The sequence below is a fragment of the Narcine bancroftii genome, chromosome 1, assembly GCF_036971445.1.
Source record: "Narcine bancroftii isolate sNarBan1 chromosome 1, sNarBan1.hap1, whole genome shotgun sequence".
Taxonomy (NCBI): domain Eukaryota; kingdom Metazoa; phylum Chordata; class Chondrichthyes; order Torpediniformes; family Narcinidae; genus Narcine; species Narcine bancroftii.
In genome coordinates, this window is record NC_091469.1 from 210862830 (window position 1) to 210876675 (window position 13846).

The 13846-nt window shown below is 39.2% G+C and overlaps 1 protein-coding gene across 1 annotated transcript in view; it reads left to right on the plus strand.

Moving 5' to 3' along the window:
• hsd17b4 (hydroxysteroid (17-beta) dehydrogenase 4) overlaps window positions 1-13043 on the plus strand; it is a 142906-nt gene extending 129863 nt beyond the window's left edge. The window contains exons 23-24 of the mRNA XM_069889995.1: window positions 7722-7849; window positions 12307-13043. Coding sequence (XP_069746096.1) covers window positions 7722-7849; window positions 12307-12396 — 218 coding nt within the window. The 3' untranslated portion in view covers window positions 12397-13043. The remainder of the gene's footprint in view (window positions 1-7721; window positions 7850-12306) is intronic.
• The last annotated feature ends 803 nt before the right edge of the window (window positions 13044-13846 follow it).

The window sequence follows — 13846 nt, forward strand, 5'->3', positions numbered from 1 at the left end:
TCAAAATACTTCATCACCGTTGATGTAAGTGCTACTGGTCGATAGTCATTAAGGCAAGTTGCTGCACTCTTCTTGGATACTGGTATGACTTATGCCTGTTTGAAATGTTTGTGGAACAGGCTATCAAAGGAGGTGGCGAGGCAGATGTTCAAAAGGCACAGACTTTATGGAAACATTTTGAAGGAAATGGGTCAAACATGGGCAAATGGGCTAAGTTCAGATAGGTAACTTAGCCAGTAGGGTTGAAGAGCCTGTTTCGATGCTGCATAACACTGATTCCTTCACGGTTTAAACCACAAAGGACTCAAAGAGGTGCAAATGCATTCTCTTCCCCTGCCATCCCCACCTAACTCCTCCCCATGTCCAGCTACAGGCCACTTTAGCAGAAGCAGGCTTTCCTGTTGGAGGAACTTGCTGCTGCATGACTTAAAGGAGGTATTGCAGACCAAGTTCCAAGTTGGTGCTGGCCCACGAATGTCCACCTTATTAGGTAACAAGCTAAATAGTTATGCCTATTATGCTGTTTTCCTCATGACTGCAAAATGTACTTCAGTTTACTAATTCTCAGCGTTGGCCAAGTATTATCCTGTCATTACCTGATTTTAAATGTGCTGTTTAGGTCTACTGTCCTGTATAGTGAGATTTGTTTTCTCTGCTGCACTATAGCACCAGTAAGCTGAGGAAATTGAAACCAATAGAATAATTTGAGTCCTTTTTGCTTATTCCTGTTGTATGTGCCAAGTCAAACTGAAGCATCTTCAATTAATGTCCTTGAAGCTAGGTAAAGTGCTTGAGGCAGGTTCCGAATAATTTAAATTTTCACTTTGACAGAGAAGAAAGGAAACTGCACAATTTTAAAGCCCTCATAATCTGCCACAGCACTGATCCATGGGTGAAATATTTAAATTCCCTCATACATTTAAAATTAATGCATTTTTGTTTAATAGAAAAAAAATATTTCCTTAAATTAAAAAAAAAACTCTTTTGAAACTATGTCGAATCTTTCCAAAGCAGTTTGTTGCTGACTCATTGATTTCCATCCACACAATGTGCTCGCTCTCTCCTGGAGAATAAATAGTCCTTCATAAAACGAGAAGCAAATTTTGCAGCAAGGTTTAAGCTAGTTCTACCTGTGAAGCTGTCTCCTTAGGATTTTTGAATTGGCTTCTTGAATCATGACGAGAAGATCCCGTCCAATGAACAAATAAAGTAGTTCAGCTAAAAATACTTCAAGAGCTATATTGATTCCTGGGCATTTTTTTTAAATGTTATTTTTCATTTGTGTCAAAACATGTACTGTATTTATCCATAACATATGAATAATAAAAAAACTATGGCACAAAAAGAATACTGTTTTTGTATATTTTCTTCCCCACCCACCCACCCCCTCCCTACCCAAAAAAGTAGGAAAAAAGAAAGAGAAAAGCCTGTCGAATAAACTTATATCTTTTAATTAATTAATTGCAGTTTACATAATAATCTTAAACCATAACTAATTAGAACGGGTTGGATGGGACATGGTGGATGCTGCAGGTAAAGTTGTAGCAATAAAATCCATGTAGGGATTCCAAATCTTATCAAATTTTCCAGGTTGATTTTGTCAATTAAACTTTATTCTCTCTAATGGTATATAATTTAATAATTCCATTCGCTATCCATTCAACCCCAAAATATCACCAAATTTCCATGTTACGGCTCTAGATTTCTTTGCTATTGCTACACTTAAAAACTTCTTTGATAAATATCTAACTTCAATTGGGAAATATCTCCCAATAAAAATACTCTGGGATCCTTCCAAATTTGCGTCTTCAAAACTATTCCCAATAAAATAATTATATCCTTCCAAATCTTGTCTACTTTTTCACATTGCCAGACTGAATACAGGAAAGGTCCTACTTCTTTATTATATCAAAACATTGATCAGAATAAAGTGCATGTAATTTGTATAGAGTATAATATAATTGATGTAGAAAATTAAATTGTGCCATTTGATATTTAACATTAATTGTATTAGTTACACTTTCAGAGCATAATTTTGAGCATACTTCTTGAATCTGTATATTTAAATCTTTTTCCCATCTGGATTTAGATTTAAATGAATTCCTTTTTCTGAATAGTCTCATGTAATTTGCTCTGCATGTTAGTAATGAATCTTTCAATAAGGTTATTCGCTATTAGATATTCAAATGTACTTTGTTCTGAAAATTTAAAATTCCTCCCTAATTTTCTTTTTAAATATGATTTAAGTTGATATTAAGAAAAAAATAGTGTTATATGTTATATTATACTTATTTTTCAATTGGTCAAAAGTCAAAAAAACAGATCCCAAAAAAACAATCCCTTTTTTTATTCCACAATTATACCAAATATCAAAATAAGGATTATTAACCTATCTCGAAGTCTCCTTGAAATTCAGCCTGACCCGAAGATTTTGGTGTCCATCGTTGCAAATTTTGTCTTCAAATCTTGACCTTCATCACCTTCTTTAAGTCCAGCAATCGTGATATTCCGTCTACTAAAATTTTCCAAAATGTCTATTTTTTTTTGCATTAACTGATCGTTCTTGGCAGCAGCTTCTGCTTGCACTTTCTTCATTTGATCTTTAATATTTTGAATCTCAAATTCATTTCCTTTGATTTTCCCATCCACTATTTTGAATCTTCAATCTTGTCACCATTCTTCCTTACTTCATCTGTAAATACTTCCATAGATTCTCGAAAAGAATCTAAAAATTGCTTCATTTCTCCAGAAGATAAATAAATTTCTGTACCTTTCTCTGCTTTTTTTTATTGTAGATCGTTCTTGGTCTTTCCTTTGCTTTTCCAGGTCCTCTTCATGATCACTGGAGCTGTGAGTATCTTGTTTAAAATTTCCTCCGTTTTTTTTTTGTGTGCTCTGCACATGTGCGACTCCTCACACATGACCAGTCACTTCTTCATTTGATGTTAACGGCCATTGTCAGAGGAGATCATATGCAGCAGTGTCCAAGGTCTCTCCGGCTTCTGGCCTCCTTTGGATATTACCTTGTGGACAACTCCAGGATCAAGGAAGGCCTCTCTTTTTCTTGCTCCATTTCTTGTATTGCAGTAAGGCCTGTCTTTATCTTTCTTTGGTGGCATGATTGTAATTCATTATGCCATCTTTGTAAACTCAATTCTACATCATTTCTCCGGAGTTTTATACATTTTCTTGCAACTGCTTACCCTAATCGTACAAAAGCTAAATATGGTTTATTCATCCGTTACCTTGCATCTAATACATTCATAAACCCAATAAACACATCATTAGATCCAATTGCAAATCAATTTGAACAGATCTCTCAAAAACTTTACAACTTTCTCCCAAAAGGGTTTAACTTATCCACATGACCAAACTGAATGCATAAAAATACCTCTCTGTTCCCCACATCTAAAACATGAGTCAGATAAACTAAATCCATATTTCTTTAATTTTTCAGGAGTTAAATATAATTGATGTATAAAATTATAATTGACCATATTATACCTTACATTAAGTAATTTTGTAACACTATTGGTACACATATTCTTCCCAAGACAGGACAATGTCTAAATCTTCATCCCATTTCTCCTTCATTTTATACATTTCAAGTTTATCCATTTTCTCCTGTAACAGCCTGTACATATCTAAAATAAACCCCTTTTCACCTTTATCTGCAATTAATAACTCAAACTTTGTTTGACCTGGCAAAACCAAATCCCATCCAAAATTTATTTGTAAAAAAATTCCGAACTTGATAATAAGCAAATAAAGAATTTGGCAAAATATCAAACTTCTCCCATAATCTATTACATGTAGAGAATCTTCCTGCCTCAAAACAATCCTGTATCATACCTATTCCTTTCATTTCCCAATCTTTCAAATAGGGATTATGTAAAGAAAAAATAATTAATTTATTATGGTATAATGGTGATTTTATGGATATTTTTCCTTTAGAACCAATAAATTGATTTTGTTGTACCAGATATTCATTATATGTCATAACACAGGTAATCTATACATTTGTAACAATGAATGATTCCATTTATAAATAAAATGACTAATATTATTTTCAGAAATCTGATCCATCTCAATTTTTGCCCATCTAGGGGGTTGCTCAATATCAAATAACCTATTAATAAATTTTAATTGCGCTGCTTCATAATAATTTTGAAAATGTGGTAATTGTAAACCACCTAATTCATAACGCCAAGTTAATTTTTGCATCGAGACCCTTGACAATTTACCTTTTCACAAAAATAGCCAGATTACTTATTTATTTCCTTAAAAAATTTCTTTGGTATTACACTCAGTATAGATTGAAAAAGATATTGTTTCTGGGGATAAATATTCATCTTAATACAATTCACTCTCACAATTAAAGTCAATGGTAAATCTTTCCATCTACATAAATAAGGTTTAATCTTATTCAATAACGGTTATATACTTTAAATTATATAAATCTTGGTATTCTCCCTTCACAACAAATTCCAAATATTTAATTTTACTAGACCATTTAAACCTAGTAATTTGCCTACACTCTGTCTAATCTTCATCAAATATAGATAATATCTCACTTTTTTCCCAATTAACTTTATAACCATAGCATTCCATATCGATTTAATAAATTTTGCAAAGATTTTAACGAATCTTTAGGATACGTCAAATATATCAGCATGTCATCTGCAAACAAACTAATTTTATATTCCTGTTCTCCTACTGCAATTCCTTTAATACTAAAATCCTGCTGTATAGCTTGGGCCAAAGGCTCTATTACCAAAGCAAATAAAGCCGGAGAAAGAGGACAGCCCTGTCTAGTTGAACGAGACAAATTAAAGGCTCTTGAAATTTGACCATTGGTCATCACTCTTGCTGTGGGACCAGTATATATTTGATGGCATTGTTAATGTCTTCTGTATGTCTTTAGACAGTTCTTCCCTATACTTTCTGTAACTTTTATAGTCTTTTTAAATCACTTTTTCTCAACTTTTTTGAGGAGAGCAAGGATTACCAGTCTAATCCCATGTCATCACGTGGCACACCCCTGACAGTTGAACGTAACTTGCCGGTTCATATAGCAGAGTCCCAACGCATTGCTCAACATATTCACCAGGGACAATTGGTGTGGTGCCATACACCAACTCCACATCCGAATACCCAAGGTCCTCTTTTATAGCCATGCGCATATCAAGGAGAATCATGGGCAAACACTCGCTGCAAAGAGATACATTCCCCCCCCCACCCCCCCCCCCCCCCACACACACACACATGCCGTTAATGCACTCCTAAACTGTCAGTGGAAATGTTCCACAAGGCTGCTGGATTGTGGATGGTAGGCTGTTGTATGAATGCGGGTGGTGCCCAACAGATCTGTGAGAGCAGGAGACAATGCTGAATCAATCTGAGCCCCTTGATTCATGGTAATAGTGTCTGGGACACTGAAAGAAGGAACCCAACAATCAATGAAAGCCCAAGTGTGGGTCTCCGCAGAAAGGTTGATGGTCCTCCTGCCATCTGGTAGCTCAGTCCTTGCACATGAGTAGATAAGTGAATCCTTTCGATGGAGGGAGCAGACCGACCAAATCCAAGTGCACATGAGTGAAGTGAGCATCTGGACCAGAAAAATCTCGAAGCCTGGACCCGAGACTTTCAAACGGTAACATGGCAAGCTGGCCTTTGCCCATAATCCAACATCCCACTTGACATGAGGCCACTTAAAGCAATCCATAATTGACTTTATCAGTACTTTTCTGCCTGGGTGGGACATGTTATGGAGGCCCATGAAAACCTTCCGCCTCATTGTCATGGGTACAAAAGGCCTCTGCCTACCTGTGGAAAAATCACCTGCTAGTATTTCACCTGAGTTGTCTTGGCGAACATCTTTTAGGCACACATCTGTGTTGATCTGGTGGTACTGAATGAGATCAGGATCATTGTTCTGCGACCAAGCCATTTTTGTCAAATAATTGACCATGATTGTATGTAAGGTATCAATGCCTCATGTGAACAGGCTGTCAGCCACCGAATTTACCTTCCCTTTGATGTGCCGTATGTCTGAAGATAATTGCGGAATGAAATCTAAGAGCCATGCCTCATGAGGTGAATAATGATTTTTCATTCCCAAACCATATGGTGCAGGTAGTGCAGTTTGGTTCCATTCAAGATGCCGGAGATGTTGTGATGGCATTTCTGCCTTTGGTGTGGATGTGGGAGAGCAGGGAGCAGAACACAGTGCTCCTCTGCGGTGTCTATTTGCCTGGTCATTCTGCTGATGGCCACGTACAGGCTTGAAACAACCTGTTAAGGAGATCCATAGTGCTTTATTTTACATCTCAAAATCACATGTCTGTGCACAAGATGGTGGCACCCAAGTTTGGCAGTGGATCACAAGGGTTACTGACTCTGGGGGATCAATGGAACAATTCAGGACAGCAGAGTGGGAGAAAGGCTCCTGCTAAGAAGTCTGGGAGACAATCCAACAAGGAAGTGACCATGGCAGTGGATCAGCGAGGCACTTGGCAGCCAAAGCACTCACACCAGGCTGCTGGAGACTTGCTTTTGGGATGTTGAGGGTAATAAGGACACCCAAAAGTCCTCTAGTATGTGAATTTTGGATCTGGACGTTCTGATTTGCCAATGAATCAGAGGCTTCAGAAGCACTGGCCATTTCATGGTCACTTGGTGTCTCTGAAGTGACTTGTGCTTCTCTGTCTCTTATTGTTGGGGGCACCAGACACTTCTTTGTGTGCCTTTATGGCAGGCAAAAGTTGATAAATTTTGTGTTATAATATTGTGTATTAGTACATGACAGTAAAGGAATTTTAAACCTTACACATAGACTTGTCTCTTTGTTTGAATTGTAATTTGGGTAGCATGGTTGGCATAGTGGTTAGCCCAACGCCTTTACAGCACCAGCGATCGGGACTGAGGTTCGAATCCCATGTTGTCTGTAAGAAATTTGTACTTTCTCCCCGTGGGTTTTCCCCAAGGCTTCCAGTTTCGTCCCACCTTTCAAAACGTACCGGGGGGGTGAAGGTTAATTGGGTGTAAATTCAGCGCCACAGACTCATGGGCTGAAATAGCTTGTTACCGTGCTGTATGTCTAAATTTAACTGAAGAGAACTGGAAGAGAGAATCACTTGATGGTAAAGATACGTGATTTCTCTCATTCATCAGTTTGATGGGAAGAGAATGGGACAAATTTCATAATAGTTCAATTTTATTACACTTTCCAACCAGGCTCATTTATAGTCCAAGTTGGCCTCCTCATCTGTTAGAAATGTTTTTTTAAACGATTATGACTTAAAACTTCTATTGAATCATAGTGATTGCATTAAAAATGTTAAATGGTTTTCTGCTTTGTATTGCAAAATGTTTCACCTGGGTTTTTGCAGTTATTTTTTGCAGAGCTAGTCTCCCATGAATTAATAATAATATTCTCATAGAATGCGGAATTTGAACATTTTTGATCAAGACTGGAGATTGTATCTGCAATTATCAATCAACCCTTTTAAAAAGAGAGAAACAAATGTTTTTGTACATTGCAGTTATGGTTTACTCTGTATATTGTAAATAGCATTTCTGAAAAAATTCCTATTTGTGTAGTTTTAATTTGTTCATATAATTTTTATAAATCAATACAAAATATAGAAAGCAGGATTGTTGATATTAATAGTTTTTTTTTTTCAGACCCTCTCCCAATAACCTTTTGGGTATTGTTTTAGCTATTGATTTGAAGAGTGGTTCTGGAGAATTGTACAAGGGAGCAGCACACTGTCCAGCTGACACCATCATCACATTGTCAGATGAAGATTTCATGCAAGTGGTTTCAGGAAAGCTTAATCCTCAAAAGGTACATATTTAAAATATCAATGGTAAATAAAAAGATGTAATGTAAGATGTCTTGACCATGTATTGAGATTTTTTTCCCCCTCAGTTACTCACCAAAAACACAGCTCCTTTTGGCCCTCCTGATTCTCTGTTCAAGTTCTTTCCCGCTTTTTTTATATTCCTTAAGGACCTTGACTCCCCTCACATAGGCTTCCCTTGTGACAAAATTTGTAACTTCTCTCATCATTCAATGTTCATGAACATTATTTTCCTTTCCTCTCTGAAATGGGCCTGGACTGGATACTGATCAGCTGTTCTTTCTCATGTCAGACGTAGATCTGCTCATTTAACAACTGGTGTAAAATTCAAAAGATTGTAATAAAAACACAAGAAATGCTGGAGGAACTCTGGTCTCACAGCATCTGTATGGGAATGGGAATGGGAGGAGTACAGATAAAAGATGTTAATTGGACATAAGAGGACAGGAGATAGGAAAGGTGAGAATTGATTGGGGAGGAGGTGGTAGCTTTTGGTTTGGTGAAAGGAGAGAGAACAGAGAAGAGAGAGAGAGAGAGACAGAACTCGAGGAAGGAATACATGGGGAAAGATGGGGGAAGTGTGTGCTATCAGAAACCAGAGGTCTATGTTAATGCCATCCGGCTGGAGGGTGCCCAGATAGAGTACAAAGTGGAGTTCCTCCAATTTGCAAGTGGCCTCAGTCTGGCACTGCATAAGACCATAGGCAGACATGTCGGCAAGGGAATGAGGCAGGGAATTGAAATGAGTCGCCACTAACAGTTCTGCACAATTGCAGTGGACAGAGCAAAGGTGCTCAATGTAGCAATCTCCCAATCTGCATCCTCCCTCTCTGATGTAGAGGAGATCACATGGAAGCACCGAATGCAGATTCACAAATGAAGTGCTGCCTCACTTTGAAGGGCTTGGGGGCCTGAATGGTGGTGAGGGAGGAGGTGTGAGCACAAGTGGAGCACCTCCTGCGATTACATAGGTAGGTGCCAAGGGGGAGTTTGGTGGGAAGGGAGGAGTGGGCAAGGGAGTCACAGAGGGAATGGTCCTTGTGAAAGATGGAGAATAGAAGATGCATCTGATAGAAGGATCATGTTGAAGGTGGTGAAAATGGTGGAGGATAATATATTGGATGCAGAGACTAGTGAGGTAGTCGGTGAAGATAAGGGGAATCCTGTTCTTGTGTGTGGATAGGAGGAGACCTGGGCAGATGGGTGGGTAATGGAGGATATGCGGGTGAAAGCATAGTTGATGGTGGAAGAGGGGAAGCCATGTTATTTGAAGAAGGAGGAGATCTTGGATGATCTGGCATGGAAAACCTTGTCCTTGGAGAAGATACAATAGGGATGGAAGAATTGACAGAAAGGAATGGAATTCTTTGTGGACAAGGTGTGAAGATGTCTAGTCGAGGTAGCCGTAGGAGTTGGTGGGTTTGTAAAAGATGTCTGTTGAGAGTTTACCTAAGATGGAGACTGAGAGATCGAGAAAAGGGAGTGTTGCTAGACATAGACTAGGTGAATTTGAGGTCAGGGTAGCGTGAACAGCCAAGCGGATAAAGTTGACGAGCTGATCATTGGTGCACGAGGCAGCACCAGAGTAGTCGTTGATGTAGTGGAGGAGGAATCGGAGCCTTGCCTGTATAGGCTGGTAACATGGACTGTTCCACGATGCCAGCAAAAAAGCTGAGCCCATGGAAGTACCAGTGGCTACTCCTTTATCTTGGAGGAAGTCCCAGCATTTCTGTGTTTTTACTACAATAACAATTGGACTCAAACTACCCTCTCCAGCTCCTGCTTAATATTGTTATAATTTCCCTTCCTCCAATTCAGCACCTACCCTCCCACCCCCAACACTTATGTACTGTATATCCTTGTCCACTGACAAGGCAGTCAATGGCAGGACTCTTAACAACACTGATGTTCAAAGGGATCTAAGGGTCCAAGTCTATAGCACCCTGAAAATGGCAATACAATTTGTTAGGGTCGTGAAAAAGTGTGTGACATGTTTGTCTTCCTTGGTCAAGGCCTTGAGTAAGGACAGCTTCATAAAATTTCAGTTAGTGAGCACTTGAAGTATTGTGAGCAATTCTGATCATTGCTTGATTGAAAGAATGTGGAGGTTTTGGAAAGAGTACAGAGGAGATTTGCTTGGGTGTTGCCTGGATTAAAGGACAGAAAGGAAGAGGTTGGACAAACTTGAATTGGAATGTCAGAGGTGTGAGGGGGTGGAGACCTGTTAGAAGTTTATCAATTATGAAATCCACAGATAGGCAAGATGGTCAGAACCTTATTTTCAGAGAAAAGGTCTCAGATTTTTAAGGGGGGGTGTGTTTTTGCTCAGAGTGGTCAGAGTCTGGAATGGACTGCCAAAGGTCGTGGTGAAAGCAGATTTGTTAGTGGGCAAGATGCTTCTAGATAAAGGATTGATATGATGTACAAGCAGCAGTGATGCAGTTTAATTCAGCAAAGTATTTGGCACATACATTGTAGGCAGAAGGGCCTATCCTATGCTGTACTGTTTTATGTTCTGTTTATCCGTAATGATCTTAAAAATTGAGTTGTGATAACCATTCCCAAAATTCTCTTCTAGTGAAGCCCCAATCACTTGGCCAGGCTCTTTTCCCAGTGCAAAGTCTGGTATGGCCCATAGCCTGGCTGAATTATCTGCATGCCTCCTAGACGCACCCAACAAATGTGTCCCATCTAAGCCCCTTGCAAAAATGAAGTCCCAATCAATATTGGAGTAATTGCTCACTCACTATGACAACCCTGTGCTTTTACACATTTCCAAATTCTGCCTGCATATCTAATCAGCTTTTTCTGCTGACCGTTGGGAGGTGCAATTATCGTCCTATAGCAGGGGTCGCATCTTTCTTATTTTGGAGTTTTACCAATACACATCTACTGCTTGGAGAGGTTGGTTAAGGCCAAAATTAACTTGTACCTCAGTGAAGATCTGGACCCACTGCAATTCACCTACCGTCCCAATCATTCCACACCAGATGCAATGTCACTGGCTCTCCACTCAGGTCTGGATTGACAGCAGAAAGTCAGACATCAGGCTACTTTTCATCGACGACAGGTCAGCTTTCAACACCACCATACCCTTAGTACAAGTCAACAAGCTCCAAAACCTGCATCTGGATCCTTGACTTCCTTATCGGGAGACCACAGTCAGTCTGAAGCAGAAACAATATCTGCTCCTCACTGACAATCAAAGCCGACTCATCTCAAGGAAACATGCTTTGCCCACTGCTCTACACCTATGATGGTGTGCCCAGAAACAGTTCAAATTCCATCTATAAATTTGCCCATGACGCCACAAGCATTAGCAGAACCATACGCCGCAAAGAGGAAGGATACAGGAGGGAGACAGAGCAGCTTGTTGAGGGTTATAACAGCAACAACCTTGCCCTCACCGTTAGCAAATCTAAGGAGATGATTATGGACTCCAGGAGGGGGAAATCAGGAGAATACAAACCAATCCTCATTGAGGGGTCAGGAGTGGAAAGGGTTAAAGACTTCAAATTCCTGGATATCAACATCTCTTCAAGATCTGTCCTGGGGCCTCCATGTTTTTTTAATTTTTTAAAATTTTTTATTTTTCACACTATAAACCATACTGACCAAAATACATACAGACATTTTTCTTCTTAAATATATACAGTGTCATTTTCTCCCCCTTTATCCCCCCTCCCTTCCCTCCCTCTCTCTCCCCCCTTCCCATTTATTCAAAGTTCAGTCTATAAGATAAGGCTTGCCAGTGGCTACACTTCATGAGGAGATTTGGTATGTGACCAAAGAGTTTTGCATATTTCTACAGTTGTATAATGAGCATTCTGTCACTGCATCACTGTCTGGTATAGAGGTACCAATGCATAGGACAGGAAAAAGACTACAGAGAGTTGGGAACTTGGCCAACGGCATCATGGGCATGAGTTTTCATTCCATCGAGAACATCTACAAGAGGCAGTGTCTTAAGAAACCACCCTCTATCCTCAAGGACCCTTGCCACTCAGGCCATGCCCTCTTTACACTGCTACCATCAGGAAGGAGGTACAGGCGCCTGAAGATGAACACTCTGTGGCGCTAAAAACTGTTTCTTCCCCTCGTCCATCAGATTTCTGAGTTGACCATGAATCACAGGCGCCACCTCTTGTTTCTTTTTGCACTAATTTTTAAAAAAAATGTAATTTATAATTTTGGCCCCGCAGTAATACTGCTACATGTTCATGACAATAAATTCTGATTGGCTCAGAGAATGAGCCCCTCAGTGTGTCTGTTCTGTAACGTTCTCCCTGATCGCCCGTGCGACTCCCTACCTCTAGTGTCTGAAAATTTGAAACCCTGAAATGTTGAGATGACAGTCCTGCTCCCCTCTCCATTACTGGCCACATCACAAATCTTGATGTTTTTTCAAGTTATGTATTTATTTATTTGCTTGTTTTTACAGGCTTTCTTTTCAGGTAAACTGAATATTAAAGGGAACATCTTGCACAGCCAGAAGCTTGAAATGATCTTTAAAGAATATGCAAAATTATAAGAAAGTCATGACTTGTGAGTATGTGAACGTGTCTCTCAGAAGCATCCAGAGGCTTTTGAACAGTGTACCCTAATAAAACTTCAAAATGTTTTCTTTCCCTGCACAGCTAAGTAAAATTTACTGACTTTGTTTCAAATGGTAACTTTTTTTCAAATGACTTGCTGGTTAACAATTTTCTGCCTTTATTTCATTTATCTTGGAGAATTTTGATTTGTAGGAGGGCGGTGTAGATTTTTAAACCACTTGATGAGCTGTCCCTTCTTTGGAATCGTGTGTAATCGCCTTGTTTTTCGTGATTGTTTTATGTTTCAAAATAAAAGCTCAATTTCTCGGTGAAGATTAATAGTTCCTTTTGCATCTGCTCAGAAAATGCAGTTTTCCAAAAAGACCTTTTTTATATTAATTTTAAAATGAAGGAAATGTAATAGGAGTAGAATGTTTTATCAGATTGTGCTCATTGAAGTCGCTCTGTTTTGAAGAGATGGAGTATGCCAGTCGAAATAAAGGATACACTGAGGACCAATCAGAGACTGTGTTACATAAATTCAAAATGGAAACCTCTGAATTCATGGTAGTGCAATAATAGAGTGATCAGCAGAGTTGTTTGTGTATTGTGCAAACTTGATTAAATTTCATCATATTTCCAATAGTAGAACTATAAAGTGTTATATATTGCTGTAGAATCCACAATATGGAAATGTCAATGAAATTCTGATCAGCAGAATAAATCCACAAAGTTGCCTATCACCTCCTGATCTCTAAAGTACAAATCGTGATGTCCAATGGCAGGTATTCTCAACACAAGTAACGAATGGCTCTTGCTCAGTTTGAGCTTTGCCCCTTGACACGGGTGTGGCTGAGGCAGGGATTGAAGAGCTGAATTCTGGTGGTCAGGTGAGAGTAACTCTCAATGTCAAAATAGCATTTGACCAAGTATGTCATCATACCTGATGAAATCTGAGCATCAAAGCAAGAAATGCTCCACTGTTTGCAGTTGTACATTTCATGGAGGAAGATTGTTGTGGGTTCTTTGAGGTTCTCAAAGTGTTCTCAAAATAAAAGGGCCTGACCCAACCATCTGCTTCATTTAAGAATCTCCCTTCCGTAAAGTCAAGAGTTTTGATGGTTTTACAACCTTCGGTTCATTTTGCATATGCTAAGAAAGTGTAATAGCTCACATAGCAAGAGCTGGGCATTCCAGAATGGGCTGGTAAAAGGGTGGTATAATTTGCCTTGCTGGAAAGAGGTGATCTAACCCAGTGGTTCTCAACCTTTTCCTTCCCACTCACATCCCACTTTAAGTAATCCCTAGGCCGTCGGTACTCTGCAATTAGCGAGGGATCGCTTCAGGTGGGATGTGGGTGGGAAGAAAAAGTTTGTGGGAAGAAACCCCTCACATCACAAGGCAATGAGGGACGATTAAAACAGCGGTTCTCAACCTTTTTTTTTC